This window comes from Centropristis striata, chromosome 13, assembly GCF_030273125.1.
Source record: "Centropristis striata isolate RG_2023a ecotype Rhode Island chromosome 13, C.striata_1.0, whole genome shotgun sequence".
Lineage (NCBI taxonomy): Eukaryota > Metazoa > Chordata > Actinopteri > Perciformes > Serranidae > Centropristis > Centropristis striata.
In genome coordinates, this window is record NC_081529.1 from 35,209,115 (window position 1) to 35,235,882 (window position 26,768).

The 26,768-nt window shown below is 35.8% G+C and overlaps 1 protein-coding gene across 1 annotated transcript in view; it reads left to right on the forward strand.

Annotated features, from left to right (window-relative positions):
* mosmoa (modulator of smoothened a) overlaps nucleotides 1-26,768 on the forward strand; it is a 44,702-nt gene that overhangs the window by 4,087 nt on the left and 13,847 nt on the right. The window contains exon 2 of the mRNA XM_059347168.1: nucleotides 21,553-21,765. Within this exon, the coding sequence (XP_059203151.1) occupies nucleotides 21,553-21,765 (213 nt within the window). The remainder of the gene's footprint in view (nucleotides 1-21,552; nucleotides 21,766-26,768) is intronic.

Genomic DNA, 26,768 nt, shown 5'->3' on the forward strand with positions numbered 1-26,768 from the left:
CCACATATACAGTAAATGTCCCTGTTGTTGTTTTGTGTGAATGCACCAGCTGCTATAATAGAGCTCTATAATAGCTCTATAATAGAAACACTTTGCTTCTTTAATATACCGTATTTCCTCAATTTAAAGCCGGGTCCCTATTAATGACCGGCCTCCTTTAGAACCGGGTGTAAAAACTGTTTTTAGTCAATAAAAGCCGGCCTCTTTTATAAGCCGGGTGTCTTACCGGTGTTATGTCAAAGTCTGTTCCCCTGTCGATATGTGTCCCCCTTACCTTAACCTGACCCCTGACCCCTGACCCCAACCAGTCCTCCTTTAAGTTGTTAACATGAGCCCAAGTTTACCTGAACATCAAAAAGTTTTCTCTACAAGGCCTAACCTTAAACTGAAATCCTAGCTCCAACACAAAATTACTTAAAGACAAAATTACAAAAAAAAGACACAAAATGACCAAAAAAAATACACAGAATTACCAAAAAAGACACACAATTATTTAAAAAAGACACAAAATGGCAACAAAAATACACAGAATTATCAAAAAAAGACAAAATTATTTTAAAAAGACACAAAATGACCCAAAAAAGACACAAAATTATTTAAAATAGACACAAAATTATTTTAAAAAACCTGACCCCTGACCCCAACCAGTCCTCCTTTAAGTTGTTACCATGAGCCCAAGTTTACCTGAACCCCAAACAGTTCTCTCTACAAGGCCTAACCTTAAACTGAAATCCTAACTCCAACACAAAATTACTTAAAAAAGACACAAAATGACCAAAAAAGACACAAAATTACTGAAAAAAACACTAAATTACTTAAAAAAGACACAAAATGACCAAAAAAGACACAAAATGATTTAATAAAGACACAAAATTATTAAAAACCTAAAAACCTATAAAAACCTTATCCCTGACCCCAACCAGTCGTCCTTTAAGTTGTTAACACACGAGTTAGTACTGTAGGTAAATATGGTTGTTGTCGAGCCGTTTACTCACGTTCTTCTGGGCTTTTTAGTAGTTTAGACATTTTAAATCCTGTTAAAATGAACATTCAGCTGTTCATTGTCTGTTTACATCCCAGTACTTCCAATATGGCCGACATCCTGGTAACTGGCTACAATGCGCTGTGTAAAACACTCTAAAAAGTGCCGCTCAGAGCTGCTCTGATTTTCTATTTTTTAATAAAAGCCTCCTTCAAATAATAGCCTGCCCCTATTATTAGCCGGGTCCCAAACTGATTTTTTATTCATAGAAGCCCTGGCTACTATTTGAGGAAATACGGTAGTGAATATTGAGTTGTGGTTTGTGGTTTAGAGAAGCAGTTATTCTGCCAGCAGAGTACATTCAGAGTGTGTTTTAACCTTGGATATAAGGTCTCAGTTACTGTCTGTCTTTGAATGCCGTGAGTAGCAGGATAGTCTTATAAAAACCTCTTTAGATGATTAAATCAGTGCCAAAATAAATGCAGTTTGTCATTATACAACGCAGGAATTCATTCAGGCATTTTGTGCACCTGAAATGCCAAATAGACAAGAAGTTATTTGTGATGGTCATAATGAGCATTTATTAATATGATTTTGTCAGAATACACTAACTCAAAACTAGACGAAGTTGGCAAAAATTTAGAGTTAACGGTGCCTGGCCGTAGAATTTCATGAGTTTCAAGCTCCAAGCCAGAGACTCCTTGTAAAGTAATAACTTGCTGCTTTGAGATTTGTCAGAAAAGACACAAAATTACCCAAAAAAGAATCAAATTGACCACAAAATGATCAAAGAAAGACACAAAATGACCACAAAATTACATACAATTAAGCAAAAAAGGACTCAAATTGACCACAAAATGGAAAAAAATTACCACAAAATGACAAAAAAAAGACACAAAATGACAAAAAAAAGACACACAATGACAAAAAAAAGACACACAATTATTAAAAAAATGACTTCAAAAGGGAAAAAATGACCAAAAAAGACACAAATTTACCACAAAGTGACCAAAAAAAGACACCAAATGACCAAAAAAAGACACCAAATGACCAAAAAAAGACACAAAATTACACAAAAAGACACAAAATTACCACAAAATTACATAAAATTAAGCAAAAAAGGACTCAAATTGACCACGAAATGAAAAAAATGACCAAAAAAGACACAAAATGACAAAAAAATGACTTCAAAAGGGAAAAAATGACCTAAAAAGACACAAATTTACCACAAAGTGACCAAAAAAAGACAAGATGACCAAAAAAAGACACAAAATGACCAAAAAAGACACAAAATTACCAAAAAAGACACAAACTGACCACAAAATTACCAAAAAAAGACACAAAATGACAAAAAAAGACACAAAATGACCAAAAAAAGACACAAAATGAACAAAAAAAGACACAAAATGACCAAAAAAATACACAAAATGACTAAAATCGTGGGGCCGATACGCTGATTCACACCTCTAATAGAAACGCTTCACTTGTTTAATATAGTGAATATTGAGTTGTGGTTTGTGGTTTAGAGAAGCAGTTAATCTGCCTGCAGAGTAAATTTAAAGTGTGTTTTAACCTTGGATATAAGGCCACAGTTACTGTCTGTGTTTGAATGCCGCGAGTAGAAAGGTAGTCTCATAAAAGCCTCTTTGCATTTATTTTGGCACTGATTTAATAATCTAGTTTGTCATTATACAACGTAGGAATTCATTCAGGCATTTTGTGCACCTGAAATGCCAAATAGACCAGAAGTTGTGTGTGATGGAGCTCTAAGTGTTGGTAATGGGTCTCAACCACACACACATTTGTGGTGTGATTACACGCTACCACTTATTTTTAACCCATAAATCAAATAAATAAGTAGAGAGGCAGTGGAAGTGATTCTGGATCTGTTTCAGAACGAGATCTTCTTGGCAACGTGCGTCATCCGTCCATTAAGTTTCATCAAAATCGGGCCAGGAGTTCTTCTATAATCCTGCTGACAAACAAAGAAACATAACATCGTTGGCAGAGGCAGTAATAAATGATTCATAACACACTATAATGTAGTTGTAAGCAGATTAATGTATTTGTCAACAACTGTTTCCTTCTGTAGGAACCAATGAGAAGAGGAGGAAACAAATACTGTTTCATAAGAAAGCAAAACACAGTTGTTATTGTGTAAAAATGCCTTTATATCTACTTATAATTGACAGTGTACTGCCCTATAAAGTCTAACTGCAGTAACTACATTTTTAATCAAAATTGAGTTATAACTAAAAATGAACTCCTTGATGTCTGTTTGATCTTGTGACAAAGTTTTAGATTCCAATTTTGCTTTATTTCAGAGAAATAATGATATAAAAACCACAAAATCCAACTCAAAACCAAGCAATAATTGCACTGACTTGGGTATATATACTAACTTAAACATAAAAATAATAGAAATTATAAGTTTGTTTGAAAGGGAAATTATTATCTTGCTCGTGATGAAGTAAAAAAAAGTGAGATTAAATGTTATTAGGACTAAAATATAACATTTCTTTATAATATTAAGTCCATAATACACACATTTCTGATTACATGGTTATCTTGTAACTATAGTTACCATCCTTGACATACATCCTGTTCATAAAACATTTTCTTTATCAGTTCTTTGATCCATTTTGTGGCCGGATAAGATTGCGTAAAGATCTCCACATGACACATAAACACACCAACACAGTCTGTGTTTTGTGGACATTAATCTGAAAAATACCAAACATATTTAGAAAAAGAACTCCCTGAATACTTATGTTCGAATTTCACGTTTCTTGTGACTTTGGCTCCTGTTTATCGGTGCAGCTTGTCTGTTTTTGGGCTGTTGTGTCTTGACTTCAGGCGTATTAAGCAGTTTTACAATGTCTCTGCTGTGCATCCTTTGTTTTGGTGTCTCAGGACTCTATCAGAGCTGACATGCTGCTAAATTGGATTCAACATAATGGGAGCCACATTTCTTGCGGTGTTTGTAATTGTGTGTAAGTTATTTCAGAGTTAAACTATTTATCATGAGCTGTATAAGTTGTTTTGTCTACCCCATTCCACGACTAGTGTATTGTTTGCTATTACGATGTAATCGCTCCTAGTGGCTCCCCACATTATATTATCTTAAGCCGTGTTTAGAGAAGATTTAGAGACTCTGGAGGAGATGTTTGGTTTTAGATCGTCGTGACGGATTAAACACAGGAGACTCAACTGTGGCCGCCGTCGCTAACTGTGCACAAAGTTAGCAGCTGATCATAAACAAAGCAGCATGGCTAATTATGCACAGCGTCTCCGCTGATCATAAACATAGTGATGGTGAATTAACCGGCATCACTAACTGTGCACAGAGTGTCTGGTGCTTGTTGTAAACAAACAGAGATCGCTAAGTGAACACCTCCTGCAGCAGCAGCACATACACACTGTACTGCTACAGAGCTAACTGTTAGCCTGTTAGCACATACACACTGTACTGCTACAGAGCTAACTGTTAGCCTGTTAGCACATACACACTGTACTGCTACAGAGCTAACTGTTAGCCTGTTAGCACATACACACTGTACTGCTACAGAGCTAACTGTTAGACTGTTAGCACATACACACTGTACTGCTACAGAGCTAACTGTTAGCCTGTTAGCACATACACACTGAACTGCTACAGAGCTAACTGTTAGCCTGTTAGCACATACACACTGTACTGCTACAGAGCTAACTGTTAGCCTGTTAGCACATTCTCACTATACTGCTACAGAGCTAACTGTTAGCCTGTTAGCAATTTGCAGACTGGACGCTAAGGGGTTAACATCCCCTCTGGCTCTGCAGCTTCGGAGAGACTGCTGCAGGAGGACTGTGCCGCTTCGACTCGTTCTTACTCTTCTTAACGAGCCGCTGGCCCCCACAGCTCTTTACGAAGAGTAAGAAAAGTTGCTAAATATAGCAACAAAGTTGCTAAGTTGGCAACACTGCTTCGCTGGCTTTTACATATGGCGCGTGTTGTTGTTGTGGCGTAGAGTACTACGTCACATCCTGCTCAGCGTTCTATCCAATCAGCAACCAGGCTTTTTTCAGGGGAGAAAAAAGACCCTGCTCTTCTACAGGGACGATAAATTCCGCTCTGGACAGCTCGTATTCAAATTAGCGGCGTTTTGGCGAGTGAAACTCATTCCAGATATTGCTTGGTAGTGGAACCAGCCCTTTTAATTAGCCGACTGCTAATTCCCAGCATGCTTGTTGTCTTGTCAGAGGAGCTCAGCGTTTGACAACAAGCCTTGTAGGAGCTCAGTGTGTCGTCTTTGTTCTCAGAGTGGAGAAACAGACACATTCTCCTGGGCGCTTAGCAGCAATAAAAGCTGACTTTGTGTAGCGCCTCGGCATGTTTTGGTCAAGTGATTTTAATTAAAGCTTTTTTTGTGTGTGAACTAATCAAGAATAATATTAAACAAACGGAGATTTGTATGGTGAATTAAAGCTCTTGGTGTAGATTTGAGGAAGGAGAAGTAGCGCTACTGTAACTGAACCCTTAGACAGAGTGTATCCATGACTCTGTCCTCACTACAGTGTGATATCCTCAGGCTGTAACAGCTGATGTTGATTTCCTGTGCTGAGCTTCAAGACAAAGCCATTGTTGCTGTAGTGTCGGAGACAAACTGTGATTCTCGTCAGCTCTGCTCCCGACTGCCCTCCTGCAGATACAGATACTTTCTCTAGGGCGTGAATAACTTCTCATACACTTTAACCCTCTGGAGTCTCCAAAAGCTCCAAATAATCCAGACTTGTTGACTCCATCAGACTAGAAAACAAAGCAGCGTGGAGCCCTACTGTAAATTTACCTCTAAAGTTCTGGCTGTAAACTCCATGAGGCCAGTTTCAGTTTGATGATGATATACCAAGTAAAACTGGAGACAAGCTCAAATAGATTTAGTATCAAATGATAGAACTGGATGGAACCCTCTTATATGTTAGATTTGACACCTTTGGTCACATTTGCAACATTTCAAATTCGTTATTGAGCATGATAGTGTTTTGAAAGTAAAAAAAAAAAAAAAAAAAAAAAAAATTCAAAATCACATTTTATGTTGGACTAAAGGACTAAAAAAGACACAAAATGACAAAAAAAGACACAAAATTACCAAAAAAAGACACAAAATGGCTAAAAAAAGAAACAAAATGACAAAAAAAGATACAAAATGACAAAAAAAAGACACAAAATAACTAAAAAAGACACAACAAAAGACACAAAATGACCAAAAAGACACTAAAAAACTAAAAAAAGACACAAAATTACTAAAAAAAGACAAAATGACCAAAAAATGTTATATTTGACACCTTTGTTCACATTTGCAACATTTCAGATTTTCTATTGAGCATGATAGTGTTTTGAAAGTAAAAAAAAAAGATTCCAAGTCACATTTTATGTTGGACTAAAGGACTAAAAAAAGACACAAAATGACAAAAAAAAGACGTAAAAAACCCCCCCAAAACTATTTATAATGCAGTCTTTTAACGATGGTGTCATTGTTGTGTGACAGAAAACTGCCTCTTCATGGAGTTTGGTTTGGATTGATTTGCTTTTTGTTTAGATAGAGTTTACAAGCTGCACTTTAAATTATGTTATATTGTACCTTTTTTGTAGTAGGAGACTTTTTAATCCTGATTTTGTCTGGAAGGCAGCTTAATTCAGGTGGAAATCGTTCTCAGTTTAAAGAAGAAACGGACACTTACTGTTCCAATTTAGCATTATCCTGATATTACTTTGCAAAGCGTTTTATTTTGTGCAGTGAGCTGCTGGAGGAAATAAAAGACTGTAGATAGAAATCAGAAGGTTTTAGTTGTGACCAGGAAATGTTTTGCTATCTCTATTCAAGCAAGTGGTTTCTTAAGTTATGACAAAATGCATTTTTCATTTTTAGCATCTATTCATCACTGATTAAAATAAAACTCCCCACACCACAGATATTTTGCCTCCCAGCAGGAGATGTTTATTACCCCAGAGTGCATGCTGCTCAGTATCACATGTGTAATAATAAACAGGCACGTTTATTTTCCACTGAGTTCTGAGGACCTACAGTTTGTGTCGGTGCCAGAGTTGTTATTCATGCCCAAAAAGACACAAAATGACTAAAAAAAGACACAAAATGACTAAAAAAGACACAAAATGACTAAAAAAGACTCAAAATGACCAAAAAAAATACACAACATGACTAAAAAAAGACACTAAAGGACCAAAAAAGACACAAAATTGCCAAAAAAAGACACAAAATTGCCCAAAAAAGACACAAAATGACCAAAAAAAGACAAAATGACTAAAAAAGACACAAAATGACCAAAAAAAAGACACGAAATGACCAAAAAAAGACACAAAATGACAAAAAAAAGACAAAATGACCAAAAAAAGACACGAAATGACCAAAAAAAGACACAAAATGACAAAAAAAAAGACAAAATGACTAAAAAGACACAAAATGACCAAAAAAGACACAAAATGACCAAAAAAAGACACAAAAAGACACAAAATGACCAATAACAGACACAAAAAAGACACAAAATGACTGAAAAAGACACAAAATGACCAAAAAAGACACAAAATGACCAAAAAAAGACACAAAATGGCTAAAATAAAACCCCCACAAAAGACACAAAATGACTAAAAGACACAAAATGACTAAAAGACCCAAAATGACAAAAAAGACACAAAATTACTAAAAAAAGACACAAAATGGCCAAAAAAGACACAAAATGGCCTAAAAAGACACAAAATGACCAAAAAAAAACACAGAAGAAGGCACAAAAAGACACAAAATTACTAAAATTGTTACGCTAAACACACAAGACACAAATCAAATTTCCAAGAGTGCATGCTGCTCAGTTTCACATGTGTAATAATAAACAGATTATTTTCCACTGAGTTCTGAAACCTACAGGTGGTGGCGGTGCCAGAGTTGTTATTCGAGCCCAAAAACACAGTTTGTAGTCGAAAACATTCTTAGTTGTAGTTGTAAGATTATTAGTCAGGGTTGAGCAAAAACCTGTCTTATTTAAAAGAGAACATGTTACAGGAAATAGGAAACAATAATTAAAATGAGAAAAACGACTTTTGTCAGAATTGCAGTTATTCACTTGTGGTCACGATCTGCTACTGTTGTTGTAGTCTGACGTCTAAAAATACATGAATAATGAGTTGTTATTTTAGTCTCCCTTTTCAAAGCACAAGGACAAACGGTGTCATTGATGCAAAGCAAGTGAAACCATCCAATATCATCTAGTCGTAGAGCTGCACAGTCAGCATTTGCATTTCAGTCGAGCCTGAGACGTCAACAGGAAAGGACAGAAACCAGCTGGTTGGTTCTTTGGTGTTTTTCCATTGGGCCTTTTGGCCACGACCAGTCAAACCATGCCTTCATGTTCCTTCTATTACCAGTCTGAATGTGTCGATTCACGCTAGTCAAGATAAACAAACAAAAAGAAAAAAAAAAAAACTGGTGCATTGTTGCTTTACCGTAGCTTCCGTTTGCTAGCAGCTAGCAGCTAGCAGCTAGCTATAACTGATGCTGGAAAAATGGAGCGATGGCTGCAAAAAAAAGCTCCAGCATGCATGTTATATTGGGGGCCGCGACTCAAAAAGGTTGAGAACCATTCCTCTACAATAAACCAGCACATGTGTATGGAAAAATCCCTGCAGGTGGCCCAAGTGTTAGAATTGCGTGCATTGCCTAAAGCAGCTATTCTCAACCTTGGGTTGTTAATGTGTTCATGTGTTTTAGTCTTTTTGGTCATTTAATGTCTTTTTTTGGTCATTTTGTGTCTTTATTTGGACATTTTGTGTCTTTTTTGGTCATTTTGTGTCTTTTTTGGTCATTTTGTTTATTTTTTGGGCCATTTTGTGTCTTTTTTTGGTCAATTTGTGTCTTTTTGTGGTCCTTTTTGTCATTTTGTGGTCCATTTGAGTCCTTTTTTGCTTCATTTTATGGGATTTTGTGTCTTCTTTTTGATCATTTTTGGTCATTTTGATTCTTTTTTGGGTCATTTTGTGTCTTTTCTGACAAATCCAAAAGTATCAAGTTGTTACTTTCCAAGGAGTCTCTGTCTTGAAGCTGACTGTTACACACTCAGGAGGTCAGAATGGACCTTTAAACTGATAGCAAAGGACTTAGATTAAAAGGAACAATAAAATATAAAAAAATATATAAATGCACAGACAGAGAGATGTTTTAGTTGTTGTCTGCTTCATTATTTGTCCAAAATTCATCGTATCAACTGAGTTTGTCTGATCTGAACTGTGAGATTCTGTTCAGTGAGACAACATGATGTTAGATTGGGGGTTGAGACTCAAAAAGGTTGAGAACTACTAGCCTAAAGGTTGGAGGCATTACAACTGCTGCCTACCTACTTATTTTCCATCACATTGGCGCTGCAGGTTGTAAATTACACTCGATTAGAGTTATCATTTAGCAGTTATCTTGAGAGACGGCAGTACTCTGGTGGGCTCGTCTACCATGTTTCTGTAGGCAGGTTTGGTCCGTACAGCAGCTGTGCTCCAGTGCCCCAACAGTGTTAGTGGGCGCTGTAAGAGCCTCCAGCAGCAGCAGCAGCGGCGGCGGCAGAAGGCGCAGCTGTTGGCGGCGGTAGCTTGCCTACTAGCCGCCCACCACAGTTCAGAGGCCTGTTTGACTCATCCCCCCCCCCCTATACTCCACTAATGACAGCATCATCATGCTGGAGACGAGCAGGAACAGACCTCATTTCCTCTCGTTTGGATGGAGACGTAGTGGTGATCATAGTGAGCACAGAGCTGGTGGCGGGCTAGCAGGGAACATGAGCAGGACCCAAAAATGTTGAATGTCTTATACAGTCATGTAAAAAAAATGATTAGACTACCCTTGTTTTCTTCAATTTCTTGTTCATTTTAATGCCTGGTGCGACTAAAGGGACATTTGTTAGGACAAATATAATGATAACAACCAAAATAGCTAATAAGAGTTGGATCTAAGAGCTGATATCTAGACATTTAACATGGTTTTTTTGATAATGATTTTGGTTATTATCAAGAAAACCATGGAAAGTGTGCTATGACTTTTCTAAGGCTTTCGACAGTTTTCAAATTATTCGGCAAAAACGCTCCAATGTTACCCTATGGAGAGGCTAGAGTGATGACATCATCGCTAGAACGGAGAGGGAGGGAAAAATTTGTCAAAAAATAAATTTGGAAACTGCGCTTGAGGCTGAATTGCTTAGTTTTAGTTTAGTTTTTATTAGTTGTAGTTTTTTGTACTTTTTTTTTCTAAAACTCTTGTTTTTATTTAACGAAAATGTTTTTTAAATTCTAGTTTTCGTTATTTCGTATAATGACCTTGCATATGGCACGATTTTATTTTGGAAGTTCAACCTCAGCTCCTAAAATAAGCATATAATAAACGGTGCAGTCAAAAAATAAACGCTTCAGGACAAGAATGAACAAAGATGAAAAATCAGGACATTTTCACTATAATTTTAGTTAGTTTAAGTTAGTTTTGTAACCAGTTTCAGTTAGTTATGGTTTTTTTAAAAACTCTAGCAAAAATGTTTTTTCAATTCTAGTTTCCGTTATTTCGTTTTGTTTTCATTAACTATAATAACCTTGTTCCCGAGCCCCTAACCCTAACATAAACCTAATTGTAGCCTTTAACCCATAAAATAAAGTGTGAAAACTCAGAAAAAAACCCTTTTAAAGAAGTGAGGACCGGCCGAAATGTCCTCACTTTGCAAAAATGTCCTCACTCTGTTGGTTAAAAACGTGTTCCGGTCCTCACTATGTAGGAAGTACAGGAACACACACACACACACACACACACACAGGAAATGGTGGGAAAGTGTCTATTTCTAATCATTCATATTCTTGCACAGCCAAAGTTTATTCTCTGTCATGTTAGAATGAAAGAATCTGCATCATGAACACAGTTATTTGACTATGAGGCCGACTTTAACAAGAGTTGTTTGTTTGTGTGTTTGTGCGGCTGCTTGTTGGGTTGTTTACCTGTGTCTGTGTACCATAGCGTGCCTGCCTGTTGTAAGGCAGGAATTCCACAGAGAGCTAGTGAAACGGCAGGAGGCCAGAGGATCCAGGGGAAATGGCCATAAACCGTTAACTGCTGCTTTCAAACTTTAGCTTAATGTTCTGTTGTTCGCTCACCTCCCCGTCTTTAACCCTTTGATGCACAACATGGTCTAATGTGACCTGATATGTATGAGTTTTTATCTTCTATGTCTTTGCAATAAATTATTTTCATTATTCAGTATTCCAGATTTTCCTCAATTAGTTTGTTTTTGATCATCATACATCCTAATTTTATGTTTTCCTTTATTATTTTTATTTTCACCGCACAGTTCAGATCAGACAAACTCAGTTGATACGATGAATTTTGGACAAATAATGAAGCAGACAACAACTAAAACATCTCTCTGTCTGTGCATTTATATATATTTTTTTATATTTTATTGTTACTTTTAAGTCTAAGTCCTTTGCTATCAGTTTAAAGGTCCATTCTGACCTCCTGAGTGTGTAACAGTCAGCTTCAAGCCAGAGACTCCTTGGAAAGTAACAACTTGATACTTTGGGATTTGTCAGAAAAGACACAAAATTACCCCCCCAAAAAATCAAATTGACCACAAAATGATCAAGAAAGACACAAAATGACCAAAAAAGGACTCAAATTGACCACAAAATGACAAAAAATGACCACAAAAAGATACAAATTGAACAAAAAAGACACAAAATGACCCAAAAAGACACAAAATTACCCCCAAAAAGAATTAAATCAACCACAAAATGATAAAAAGAGACACAAAATTACCAAAAGAATTACATAAAATTAACCAAAAAAGGACTCAAATTGACACATCATCATACATTCTAATTTTATGTTTTCCTTTATGAATTTTTTTAATAAAATCACTTTTTGTGTCACTACTCTTCTAATTCACAACAAGGGTCAAAAATGACCCATATCCATTTTTTAGCTAAGTAGCTTGCTCAGCTAACTACTTAGCTAACTTCTTGGCTACGTAGCTTGCTAAGCTAACTACTTAGCTATATACTTAGCCAAGTAGTTAGTGATGTAATAATACAAAAACGTTTTTTCTTCATAAAGTATGAGAGGCAAAATGGAAATAATGATCTGTTGTTATCAAAAACAAGATATTTAAAGAATACTTGGAATATTCAATCATAAAATAAGTTGATACCAAAAGATAGAGCACAGAAACACACAGCAGCATTAAATAACATGAAGGGAACGAATGAGGGTCATTTTGACCATGTTGTGCATTAGAAGGGTTAATATCCTCAGGGTTACTCTGTAACCCAGTTCGGGAAGAGGCTGTTGAGTAACCGCTGTGAGCTATTCAGGTGCCATTTTTGTCATGAGCCGTGACCTCCATCTTTTCTTTTTTTTCTCCTCCTTTTCACTCTTATTGCATAAGCGTTGTGCACAGCCAGAACAGAATTGCCATAGCAATAAGACAAATGACAGGGTACAGGCAAGACAGAGAACATCCTTTTAGTTTTCCATGCCTGTAATAAAACATGTGTGTCCTATTGATAGCACTTCTGTGTGTGTGGTCTTAAAGGTTGTTTTAGTGCTTGTGATGGATGTAAGTCCTTCAGTTCTGCTGCTGCTTACAGCTTAGTTTAACATCTACAGCATGGGTCTCAAACTAGCGGCCCACGGGCCAATTGTGGCCCTTGCATCGATGTTTTGTGGCCCCCACCTTGATATGAAAGTTTAATGTGAGTTTTATATGAATGCCACTTTACCGTGTTGTGAGTGGAAGGTCCCTTTAATTACTTTTTTTGTAATTTTGTGTCTTTTTCTTTGGTAATGTGTCTTTTTTTTGTAATTTTGTGTCTTAAAAATAATTTTGTGTCTTTAATATTTTTAGTCTTTTTTTTTTATAGTAATTTTGTGGTTTTTTTGGGTCATTTTGTGTCTTTTTCTAAGTAATTTAGTGTTTTTTCAGTCATTTTGTGTCTTTTTTGTAATTTTGTGTCTTTTTTTGGTCATTTTGTGTCTTTTTAGTAATTTTATGTATTTTTTGGTCATTTTGTGTCTTTTTTAAAGTAATTTAGTTTTTTCTGTCATTTTGTGTCTTTTTTTAAATCCATTTTGTGTCTTTTTTTGTAATTTTGTGTCTTTTTTGGTCATTTTGTGTCTTTTTTGGTCATTCTGTGTATTTTTTGGTCATTTTGTTTCTTTTTTGAGTAATTTAATGTTTTTTCAGTCATTTTGTGTCTTTTTGTGTCTTTTTTTAAAATCCATTTTGTGTCTTTTTGGTAATTCTGTGTCTTTTTTAGTAATTTTCCGTCTTTTTTGGTCGTTTTGTGTCTTTTTATAATAATTTTGTGTCTTTTTTTTAATTCATTTTGTGTCTTTTTTGGTAATTCTGTGTATTTTTTGGTCATTTTTGGTCACTTTTTTAAGAAATCTAGTGTTTTTTCAGTCATTTTGTGTCTTTTTTGTAATTGTGTTTCTTTTTTTAGTCATTTTGTGTCTTTTTTTTGGTCATTTTGATCCTGCCTCCAGCGGCCCCAGGTAATCAGAGTTTGAGACCCCTGCTCTACAGACTCCCAAGCTGTTTCTTTGAAGCACTTTGCATTGTTTGTGTGTGCTGTTACTGTTAGAGAACTGCTTTCACTGGCTGTTATAAAGGGGACAGGATTTCCTTTGGATTGCCTACAGAACCCACCACACCCCCCCTGGAAACAAGAACACTTTCCCCACAAAGGCTTTGCTGTTCTGTTTGTATTCAAATGCTTCAGACTCAATGGGGTTATTAGCGGCATCGTGTATTTATTGCGTCAATATACAAAAGAGTTAGAGCACAGACTGGAATCAGGAGCCAGACAGGCCCAGTAATGCTGCTGACCTTCTGAGATTCCAGCTCACATACTTGTCTTGTGCCTGCCTCCGCCCACCTGCTGAGGCTCTGATGGACTTTTATGTTGTCGCCTACACGGGTTCGCCTTTTCACTGAATGGCTGATTTTATGGTCAGTAGAAAGCGTGTTTAGCACTCGTTAATTTTTCAGATTATGCCTCAAACATGTTGAGGACATAAAGTCCCCGTAATACTGAGAATACTCAGAATTAGCACATATGGATACATTTAGCAGTTCTACATAAATGGAGGAAAAAAAGTATTTAAAGGTTCTCTGTGGGTTTTTTTTTATTCTAGTAGCGCTAATAGAGCTGCAATGATTAGCCAACTAATTCATGAGTCAATCAACAGAAAAATATTATCCAACTATTTCAGTAATTGATTGATTGTTTATGTGATTTTTCATGCAAAAATGGCAGTAGATGCCCTTTTTAGTCTTCAGATTGTCGGTTTATCTGTGTGTTTTTTTTCTCCCCTGCAATATTTTAATTTATTTTGAGTTTATAACACTTTGACATACAGCTTTAACATTTATATATCTTCATTCAACTTCCATATTTTAAGATAGCTGCATTTACATAGAGACAGAAAAATAAAAACAAACGAAACATAACACTTTGAACAGGTTCGCTCCTCCTGTTAAAGAAATCTATCTATCTATCTATCTATCTATCTATCTATCCATCTATCCATCTATCCATCTATCCATCTATCCATCTATCCATCCATCCATCCATCCATCCATCCATCCATCCATCCGTGTGTAAAATCTATAATTGGTGTAGATTAAAACACATGTATAGAAAAGCAATATGAATCTGACAAGATGGGGATCTGCATTATCCACAAAGACTAGATATCCACTTCTTCATCTGTTAAATCTAAATCTTTAATGTAGTTGATGAAAGGCTCCATATGTCCTCAAATACCTGCTGTTTAGCCTTTAATATGTCAGTTATTCTCTCTAAAGGAAGGCTTGCTAACATCTGTCTTATCTACTGAGTCGTACTTGGTTTATACATCTTTTTCCACAATAATGCAACACATTTCTTAGCATAAAGCAAGCTGAGGTCTATAAATGTCCGCTCATTCCTACTATAGTTATGTTTCTCCGGGTATAAGCCAAACAAAACACATTTAGGGTCCAGTAAAATTTATTTTGAAATAATCTTCTCGACTATAGCTCTTACCTCTTCCCAGAATATTTTAATCTCTTATCTGTGTTTTATATCTTATGTAATGGAATATGTTTGAGTTTTTGTCTGACAAACTAAGACCTTTTTAAAGATATCACAGGTGTTAACGAAGGTTAAGTGTGAAATTTCGGTTAGATGCTACTTAATGTCCGCACCATAGGTTAAAACGGTCACAAATGGGTTTACTTCTATAGAAAATAAGCTGAAGAATTATCTCATTCATGTTCCCTGGAAACTGTGCTTGCATGCAAAAAATATTGCAAAAACCGAGCCGGTTAAACTCTTTAGCCAGTTGAATCTGCTTTCTCTGCCCGAGCCTTTTCTACCAACCTTGTGGCTACATTGAATTGAAGAAAGGTGTTGCATTTTGCATGCAGCACTGTTTTCTCTCTACATATGCAAAGTGTTGAAGCATTGGCTGTAGGATAGCTCAACTGCAGACCAAGGTTATAATAGTTTTGGATTTTTCATCAGTTTTAGTTTTTGTCAATTTTTGTTTTCAAATTCATTTAGTTATAATGACTTTTTAGAGTGAGTTTGCTAGTTTTAATTTATTTTTTTATTTTTTGGAAAATGCTTATTTTAGTTTAGTTTTTATTAGTTGTAGTTGTTTTGTAATGGGGTATTTGTTGGGTGCCAGATTCAATAAGGTCACAATAAATGTTTCCTTTATTTCCTTTGTCTGATCCATCAGAGTACGTTTATTAAGTCATAAAACCAGATAGATGAAATAGATTTCATATCAACCAAAAAGGTTTACGTATGAAAAAAGTTGAGAAAGATGAAAATTAGGGACATTTTCACTATAATTTTAGTTAGTTTTAGTTAGTTTTGTAACCACAAAATACAGTTTCAGTTAGTTATTGGGTTATTTTTTGAAAACTCTCGTTTTTTATTTTTATTTTATTTTTATTATTATGTTTTTTCAATTCTAGTTTCCGTTATTTCGTTAACGATGATAACCTTGCATATGGCACAATTTTATTTTGGAAGTTCAACCTCAGCTCCTAAAATAAGCATACGTATAAAAAACGGTGCAGTCAAAATAGAAACACTTTTTTCACTATAATTTTAGTTAGTTTTGTAACCACAAAATACAGTTTCAGTTAGTTATCGTTTTTATTTTTATTTCAGTTAACAAAAATGTTTTTTCACTTCTAGTTTTTGTTATTTCGCTAGTTTTTGTACTATATATGTACTATAATTACCTTGGTGCAGTCCAGAAAGACTGCGTACTAAAACCTCTCTACTTTTTCCATTTAAAAGCGTCACATCCCAACCTCCCAGTCGGCCTTTCTCTCCCTGAGACCTGTGATCAGCAGAGGTCTGAGTGATGTGACGCTGTTCTGCTTACTCAGGTAGAAACTCCCCTTGAGGACGTGCTCTAATTGAATGGCGTCACTCCAGAGTGGAGCATGTTCCGGCTCTTAGTTCTGGCCTTCACACTCTCTTTACTCATGACTCAGAGTGAAGCACGAGTCTATCTGACTCCCTGCCTGATCAATGACGGAGGGGTTCAGTTAGTAACTAGACATTCAGAGATCCTTGTCTAGAGCAGTAGTTCTCAACCTTTTTGAGCCTCGACCCCCAATCTAACATCATGTTGTCTCACTGAACAGAATCTCACAGTTCAGATCATACATACAAATGTTGACGAATTTGGACAAATAATGAAGCAGACAACAACTAAAACATCTCTCTGTCTGTGCATTTATATATGTTTTTATATTTTATTGTTCCTTTTAATCTAAGTCCTTTGCTATCAGTTTAAAGGTCCATTCTGACCTCCTGAGTGTGTAACAGTCAGCTTCAAGCCAGAGACTCCTTGGAAAGTAACAACTTGATACTTTGGGATTTGTCAGAAAAGACACAAAATTACCCCCAAAAATGATTTAAAAAAAAGATAAAAAAAATAAAAAAAAGACACAAAATGACCAAAAACGAAATAAAATTAAGCAAAAAAAGGACTCAAATTGACCAAAAAAAGGAAACAAATTGACCAAAAAAGAAATAAAATGACCAAAAAAGACACAAAATGACCAAAAACGACATAAAATTAAGCAAAAAAAGGACTCAAATTGACCAAAAAAAGGAAACAAATTGACAAAAAAAGAAATAAAATGACCAAAAAAGACACAAAATGACCAAAAAAATTTAACAAAATGACAAAAAAGACACAAAATGACAAAAAAAAGACATTATGACCAAAAAGACTAAAACTGACTTCCAGAATGATTTGGCAACCCCCAGAAATCATCTCGTGACCCCAAGGTTGAGAATAGCTGGCCCAGACTAGAGATGCAGCAAGTAGGGCATATACAGTAGTCTTCAATATAATAGCAGTCCAATGTGACTAATCGCAATTGGGCAATTAGTTGAACTAATTGCACAGCCAAAAGATCTGCATATCACAAATGCTGGGTCTTGTTGGTTTTCTGAGAATCTGCTGCACCTCCTGGTACCTTGTTTACCATGAAGCAATAAAAAATATACTAAAAACCTGGTTTAATCTGGTTAGTCACATTGGACTGCTATTATATTGAACACTACTGTATTTACTGAGCTACAGGGTTTTAAAAAGCTGCTGCAAATGTGTCTAATATCATTGCAGCTTCTTGCAGAATGAGTCCCTGTGTGAAGTGGCCTCAGCACTGTGATACCTGCGTGGGACGGGTTCACTAATTGGCAGGGCTGCTAAAGTCTTAATTTTCTTTTCTTGAGTGTGAAAGCAAAAAAATATTGGCCACTCACCGGCATAATTGGGCCCACCAGTGTGGAGAGAGACGCCAGCACTGAACTGGTGACCAATTAAAGGAGCCTCGCTCTCTTTTCTCTCCTTCACCTGCTCCTCTTTCCCTTTGACACAAGCTGAGCTGCTCCTCTTTGCTCCAGACCTCGTTCTGGATCCAGCCACTCATTATTCACAGCTCTACTTACTGCTTTTTACACTATGAGGCCATTCATCTTGTGTTTTTTCCCTTTTTTGTTTTTACACCGGCAGTTTTTCCTCCTTTTTTCTGTTAACTTCTTTGCATACTGTCACTCTCAAACATCTAGTTTAGTGATTTGTTTGTTTATTTAGAAGGATCCCCATTAGCTCGACCCTAAAGTGGAGCTACTTTTAGTGGGGGGGCACATTTAAAACATACATAAATAAAATTAAAAATATATATTCACATAAAATGACAAGTATATTCATTCCAATCATGGCATACTGCGTAATAGTTTGACTGGTTACCGACATAAATTAGCAAAAAGTAAAAAAGTTATCATGTCAGGAGTATTTACATCAAGAATGGGCAACTTAATTGCTGCAGGGGGCAACAGTTTCTCATGTTCACTACCACAGGGCCACATATAGGAGCGTCCACTTAACCAGATCTGATGAAACTGTAATTTTAAATATGTTTACAGTGCAGTAAATTAACATATTTCATGCTCAAATGCATGTTTAACAGTATAAATAGGATTGAAGCAAATAAAAAATAACCACTTACTGTGATTTATTTATTTTTCAGTGCAAGAACAGCAGACCAACATTAATTTCAAGAAGTAATTTTGTGCATTTTCACACTGCACTTTTAAGATTTCATGCTCAAATGCATGTAGTTGTACTGAGGGCCACTTCAAGTGAGGGAGCGGGCCGTATGTGGCCCCCGGGCCTCCTGTTGCCCATCCCTGATTTACGTCATACAATGTCGTACAGTGTCATACATACATGATACAGTAATTATTTAATTGCAAACATCCCGATAAAAGTGTCACATTCCAATAACACGTTTCCCTCTAATGTTTCAAGTCAGCTTCACCCAAGAACTAATTTTATTTTATAAATTAACATCATGTGCAATCATTCGCCTCAATGAGTACGTTTTGGAATTCTGGGAGTAAGTCATAAAGTTAATTGAATTTGATTATTGTGGACTGTTTATGGGGTAAATAAACGAACAAAGCAAAAAGAACTTTGAAATAATCAAACTTTGTTTCTGCAAGCAGTACAGTTAAATGAGTATTTTAATTAGTTTGCTGCTCCGTCACACACACTGGTGACGCAAATCTGGTTTAAAAAAAGGACAAAAAATCCCTTTAAAGTCCCATAAACAGCTCCTTTATAAAAGCCTGTGTGTCTGTGCTTGGTGCACCATCATGTTCTGTTAAACATCATTATCTTATCTTTCACATCACAATTCAATCATGTCTATGACATTAATGCAGTGCAGAGCAAAGTCTTTGTGAGCAGGCATGGAGAAGAAACAGCAGGGTGTCAGATCGTTGGAAAAGAGACAAACAGGTTTGTGATTAAAAATTAACAGGGCTCGGCCGGCGGACATGTTGCTCCTCTAGAATCGTCTCGAAATGCACAATGAGGTGCAGATCAAGGTTATTATAGTTTTGGATTTTTCATATGTCCATTTTTTCCATCCATTTTCCTTATGCTTATCCGGGGCCGGGTCGCGGGGGCAGCAGGCTAAGCAGGGCATTCCAGACGTCCCTTTTTTCATAAATTTTAGTTTTAATTTTATTGTGATTTTTTTGTTTTCAAATTCAGTTAGTTTTAATGAGTTTTTAGAGTGAGTTTGCTAGTTTTAATTATTTTTAATTTTTTGGAAAATGCTTATTTTAGTTTAGTTTTTATTAGTTGTAGTTTTTTTTGTAATGGGGTATTTGTTGGGTCCAGATTCAATAAGGTCACAATAAATGTTTCCTTTGTTTCCTTTGTCTGATCCATCTCAGCCCCAATAAGTTTATTAAGTCATAAAACCAGATAGATGAAATAGATTTCATATCAACCAAAAAGGTTTACGGATGAAAAAAAGTTGACAAAGATGAAAACGAAGGACATTTTCACTATAATTTTAGTTAGTTTTAGTTAGTTTTGTAACCACAAAATACAGTTTCAGTTAGTTATCGTTTTTTTAAAAACTCTTTTTTTAAATTCTAGGTTTCATTACTTTGTTAGTTTTTGTTCACTATAATAACTATGGTGCATATGCCAGAGATTGGTTTTATAATATTATAGTTCTGATGCGAAATTGGTTAAACTCACTTAATAATCGGCATAGGAAAAAACAGAACGCATCACATTTAGAATGGGTGTGAATATTTACAAAAAACAAAAGTTTCTAAGCTTGAGAATTAAGAAATGAAATAAAAAGCGAGTCTACCGGAAGCACATATTCTTCGTTCCCCGTTTAGTTCTTATGTTGATATTTTCTTGTGTTTTTTTCACCTCATCCAGTTGAACTGGGAAGATATACAACTTTTTAATCTTTTTATTTGAACACATGAATTACACATAAACATATTTACACATAAAATGTATACATAAAATAAAAAACCCAAGAAATAAACACGGGGAATGAAAAATATGTGCTTCCGGTAGACTCACTTTTATTTTGAAAGGCTTCAAATCAACTTCCAGACCTCACAATGCAGGTCTGCAACAAAGGCTCCTTTTGTGTTGTAGAGGCCAAAATAAAAGGTGATTTTGCAGTTCAACTTAAGCTATTAATGCACTGTGTTATCAATAGTTTTGGGCTATTTTGTAATTAATAATCTAAGGCATGCAATGTGCATTTACTGAGACTGAAGTGTTTTTTTTTTGTGCTTTTCTTGAACCCAAATATGCAGTGTTTTTTACATATCAATACTCAATTAAAACAGATTCAATAAAACGGACACTTTATCAACATTTAATCAAATTGTGAACAACTATAACACTAGAGGGTCCAGCAACGGTCAGCTTGAAGTACCTCACCCAAGAACAAAGGCCTAATCGCCATCTTTTATCTATAGATCAATTACTCTGTGGAATAATCTACAGTACAGGCCAAAAGTTTGGACACACCTTCTCATTCAATGTTTTTCCTTTATTTTCATGACTATTTACATTGTAGATTCATCAAAACTATGAATGAACACATGTGGAATTATGTACTTAACAAAAAAAGTGTGAAATAACTGAAAACATGTCTTGTATTCTAGTAAGCAAAGGGTGGTTACTTTGAGGAATCTAAAATACAAGACATGTTTTCAGTTATTTCACACTTTTTTGTTAAGTACATAATTCCATATGTGTTCATTCATAGTTTTGATGCCTTCAGTGAGAATCTACAATGTAAATAGTCATGAAAATAAAGAAAAACGCATTAAATGAGAAGGTGTGTCCAAACTTTTGGCCTGTACTGTACCTCACTACCTCTGTTGCACTGAAAGTAAACAGGGATTTAAAAAAGAAACTGAAATCTTATTTTATACAAGCTTCTTACCTTTTCTTTCCTTTTCTTACCCTTTTCAGGTATATTGTGATTGACTTTACCTGTAAATGTTTGATATGTTGAGAATATATTTTTCTTCTGTATATTCTGTGTTGTTCCTGTGGACCCCAGGAAGACCAGCTGGTTGCTAAGTTACCAGCTAATGGGGGATCCTTAATAAATAAACAAACAAATTCTCCCTGTCCCTGCAGGTGCCCTCACAGTCGGTCTAGTTCGACAATGTCAGACGATCCACGGACGAGACCGGACCTGTATCCCCCCTCGGCTGCCTCCAGAGTGGGTCACCACGCTCTTCTTCATCATCATGGGCATCATCTCCCTCACAGTCACCTGTGGACTGCTGGTGGCGTCACACTGGCGCCGGGAAGCCACCAAATACGCTCGATGGATCGCCTTCACCGGCAGTAAGTCAAGCAGACGTCCACATATTCACATTAACCCTTTGATGCACAACATGGTCTAAAGTGACCTGATATGTATGAGTTTTTATGTTCTATATCTTTGTGATAAATTATTTTCATCATTCAGTATTCCAGGTTTTCCTCAATTAGTTTGTTTTTGATCATCATACATCCTAATTTCATGTTTTCCTTCATTTATTTTTATTTTCATGCGCACAGTTCAGATCATACAAACTCAGTTGATACGACGAATTTTGGACAAATAATGAAGCAGACAACAACTAAAACATCTCTCTGTCTGTGCATTTATATATATTTTTTATATTTTATTGTTTCTTTTAATCTAAGTCCTTTGCTATCAGTTTAAAGGTCCATTCTGACCTCCTGAGTGTGTAACAGTCAGCTTCAAGCCAGAGACTCCTTGGAAAGTAACAACTTGATACTTTGGGATTTGTCAGAAAAGACACAAAAATACCCAAAAAAGAATCAAATTGACCACAAAATGACACAAAATGATCAGAAATAGACACAAAATGACCAAAAGGACTCAAATTGACGACAAAATGACAAACCATGACCACAAAATGACCAAAAAAGACACATTGATCACAAAATGATAAAAAAAAAAAAAGACGCAAAATGACCAAAAAATGACACAAAATGATTTAAAAAAAAGACACAAAATGACCAAAAAATTACATAAAATTAAGCAACAGGACTCAAATTGACCACAAAATGACCAAAAAAAGGAAAGCAAGAACTTGTCATTTGGGATTTGTCAGAAAAGACACAAAATTACCCAAAAAAGACACAAAATGACCAAGAAATTACATAAAATTAAGCAAAAAAGGACTCAAATTGACCTCAAAATGACAAAAAATGACCACAAAATGACAAAAAATTGCCCAAAAAAGACAAAATGACCCAAAAAATAAACAAAATGACCAAAAAAAGACAAGATGACAAAAAAAAGACACAAAATGACAAGAAAATTACATAAAATTAAGCAACAGGACTCAAATTGACCACAAAATGACCAAAAAAGGAAAGCAAGAACTTGATACTTTGGGATTTGTCAGAAAAGACACAAAATTACCCAAAAAAGACACAAAATGACCAGGAAATTACATAAAATTAAGCAAAAAAGGCCTCAAATTGACCAAAAAATGACCACAAAATGACAAAAAATTGCCAAAAAAAGACAAAATGGCCCAAAAAGAATCAAAATGACCAAAAAAAGACAAGATGACTAAAAAAAGACACAAAATGACAAAAAAAAGACATTAAATGTTGAGCATCAAAGGGTTAATGAAATAGTTTTTTACTCTACTAGACTTGCTATCATCACTTTAGCCCCTGGAGCTTTCTCACCTTCTTCTGCGTCTCACTGCATCTCTCATCAACAGCCTCTGTAGAGCCAAAAACGATAAAAAAAGAGACATAATGAGGTTGAATCAATGTGAAATTTCGCCTCGATTTAGCCGTGTAAATAACGGTGACGTCAGAACCGTCCAAGTCTATATACAGGACCTTTTGTGAGTGAGAGTGACCTGAAAACCTGTGCGTGTGGGTGTGTATTTGGTTGCGTTTGCACATTCATGAGTGTTTTTCTTGCATGCATAACGACTCTTGTTGCTCCCTGAAGCTGATTTATTGAGTAATGCGGCTCCTCTGATACCTGAGTGGGTGGCTTATGTGCCACAGCGTTTCTCTAGTGTTTTCTCTCCCTCTTTACCTTGAACATTGACACTCTTTTTTTCCACAAACACCATTTCTGTAAAGATGCACTTTATAATAACCCAGCATGCATCACGTGCTGTGTGACCAGGCTGGTTTCATAAGGCTGCGTGGGAGGGCCGCTCTGATTGGCTGATTAGTTTAGGGAAGAGACGCCTGGAGCACTGGTACAGATGGAGCGGCGGCCTGTGACGCCACAACGATGCGTGTTATTGTTAGAAAAGCTGGGTGCATTTTCAGGACACGGTGGCGTTTTTGTTCTGCACGTTTGAATAAACAACTAGTGATTGCACTGCAAAAAAGGTGTGTCTAAAAACCAGATCAAACAGTAAATCTGAGGGAATGATCTTGCTGCATGGACAGATAATTTACCTTGACAAGATTTCTTAGATGATTATTGTTAAATCTAGAAATAAGCATGTTGATTGCTTAAAACAGGGGTCTCAAACTCAAATTACCTGGGGGCCGCTGGAGGCAGTATCAAAATGACCAAAAAAAAGACACAATCACCCAAAAAAGACACAAAATGACAGAAAAAAAAACTTGAATTACTTAAAAAAGACACAAAATGACCAAAAAAGACACCAAATTACAAAAAAAGACATAAAATTACAAAAAAAAGACATAAAATTACAAAAAAAAGGACACAAAATGACTGAAAAAGACACAAAATGACAGAAAACCTTTATTTAAAAATGTATTAAAAAAAGACACAATTATTAAAAAAAGACACAAACTTATAAAAAAAAAAGTCCCAAAATTATTTTAAAAAAGACACAAAATTATTTTAAAAAATACACAAAATTACCCAAAAAAGACACAAAATTACCCAAAAAAGACACAAAATGACCAAAAAACATACACAAAATTACTAAAAAAAGACACAAAATTACCAAAAAGACACAAAATTACCAAAAAAAGACAGAATTATTTTAAAAAATACACAAAATGACCCAGCAGATACAAAAAATGAACAAAAAAATACACAAAATTACTAAAAAAGACACAAAATTGTTTTAAAAAGACACAAAATTACCAAAAAAAGTAATTAAAGGGACAACACGGTAAAGTGCCATTCATATAAAACTCACATTAAACTTTCATATCAAGGTGGGGGCCACAAAACATCGTCACGAGGGCCACAATTGGCCTTATTTTAAGCGTTCAACATGCTTATTTCTAGATTTAATAATCTTAATTTAAGAAATCTTGTCAAGGTAAATTATCTGTCCATGCAGCAAGATCATTTCCCTCAAATTTACTGTTTTATCTGGTTTTTAGACACCTTTTTTTGCAGTTTAATAAAGTTCTTGTCTCTGCCCGTCAGGCCAAATACAGATTCATAATAATTAGGTTTTCTAATGAAATACGCGAAGAATCACAGCTTTCTCTGCTAACTCGTCTGTGTCTGTCCAGTAAGCACAAATGTGTGTCACAAGCTTAATTGGATGGCATTGAGTCATTGTTTAACCCTCACACTTGAAGGAAAGTCAAGCGGTTGCCATGGAAACAGCGAGCGATTGTCACCCTCATCCCCTTGTAAAGCTCCTGTTGGCCATATTAGACAAGAAGTATATTGTTAGTTTCCTTTTCTAAAAGGGTTTAAAGCATGATGATGATTATCACTTTAAGTCAGGAAATAAAGCTCGGGGGGAGGGAGGGAGGACTTGTGATTTATTTTAAGTGCCAGGGAGAAGAAGAAAATATAGTAAATCATCACTTTATTCTGTTGTAGGAGCCTCATTAAGCCAACACTTTAGCGGCTGATGGTCTTTCTGGGATCCTTTTCTATCTCAGGAGCTTGTTTGAAGTGTAGGAGAGGGACGCAGAGGGAAATTGGAAACTGAAATGACCTTTTATTCCCCTCTGATGTTGCTGAACTTGAAGCTCTAATGCAGCTATTCTCAACCTTTTTGAGTCGCGACCCCCAATTTAACATGCATGTTGTCCGAATTTTGGACAAATAATGAAGCAGACAACAACTAAAACATCTCTCTGTCTGTGCATTGATATATATTTTTTATATTTTATTGTTACTTTTTAATCTAAGTCCTTTGCTATCAGTTTAAAGGTCCATTCTGACCTCCTGAGTGTGTAACAGTCAGCTTCAAGCCAGAGACTCCTTGGAAAGTAACAACTTGATACTTTGTGATTTGTCAGAAAAGACACAAAAATTCCCAAAAAAGAATCAAATTGACCACAAAATGACACAAAATGATCAAAAAAGACCCAAAATGGCGCAAAAAAAAGAAACAAAATGACCAAAATAAGACACAAAATTACTAAAAAAGAAACAAAATAACCAAAAAAAAGACACAAAATGACAAAAAAAAGGAACAAAATGACAAAAAAAGGAAACGAAATGACCAAAAAGACACAAATGACCAAAAAAAGACACAAAATGACAAAAAAAGACACAAATGACCAAAAAAGACACAAAATGACAAAAAAAGACACAAAATGACAAAAAAAGACACAAATGACCAAAAAAAAGACACAAAATGACCAAAAAAAAGACACAAAATGACAAAAAAAGACACAAAATGACAAAAAAAAGACACAAAATGATCAAAAAAAAGAAACAAAATGTCAAAAAAAAGACACAAAATGACAAAAAAAGACACAAAATTATCAAAAAAAGAAACAAAATGACAAAAAAAAGACACAAAATGTCAAAAAAAGACACAAAATGACCCCATTTGGGGTCGGGACGCCAAGGTTGAGAATAGCTGCTCTAATGGGCTGTCGGCTGAGCGGGTGAGAGGTGAAGTGAGGTAATGGGCGGGGGCTTTGGGAAGACTTGAGTAAAGACGGCGAGTCGAGTAAATAAACATGTTTGTACGGGTCAAGAGCCAGTGTAAAGACTGGAATGGACGCTGAGAGACGGCAGGATGAAGTGGAGTTGGTTGTAAGGAGACGGCGTGGTGCATTCAGGGGCAACCAGGTGATGAAGGTTGAGAGAAGGTGGGCAGTCTGCAGCGTAACTGGCTCCAGGCCTCCAGGACCTGAATGGACCGCTTTGTAGGTTTTACACAGACCGGCTTCTGTGTCTCTGCACACACACAACAGCAGTGTTTCCTTCAGGTTTGAGGGTCTGTGGGGGGGGGGGAATGTTAAATATAATTCTTACAATGCATTAACAGTAACTGCAGAAAATTAGTTTTTTTTTTATGATAAAATGAAATTATAAAGTAATTTCCATTCGCGCCCCAGTAGGGCTGGGCGGCATGGACCAAAAGTCGTATCCCGATATATATTTAGGCTGAAAA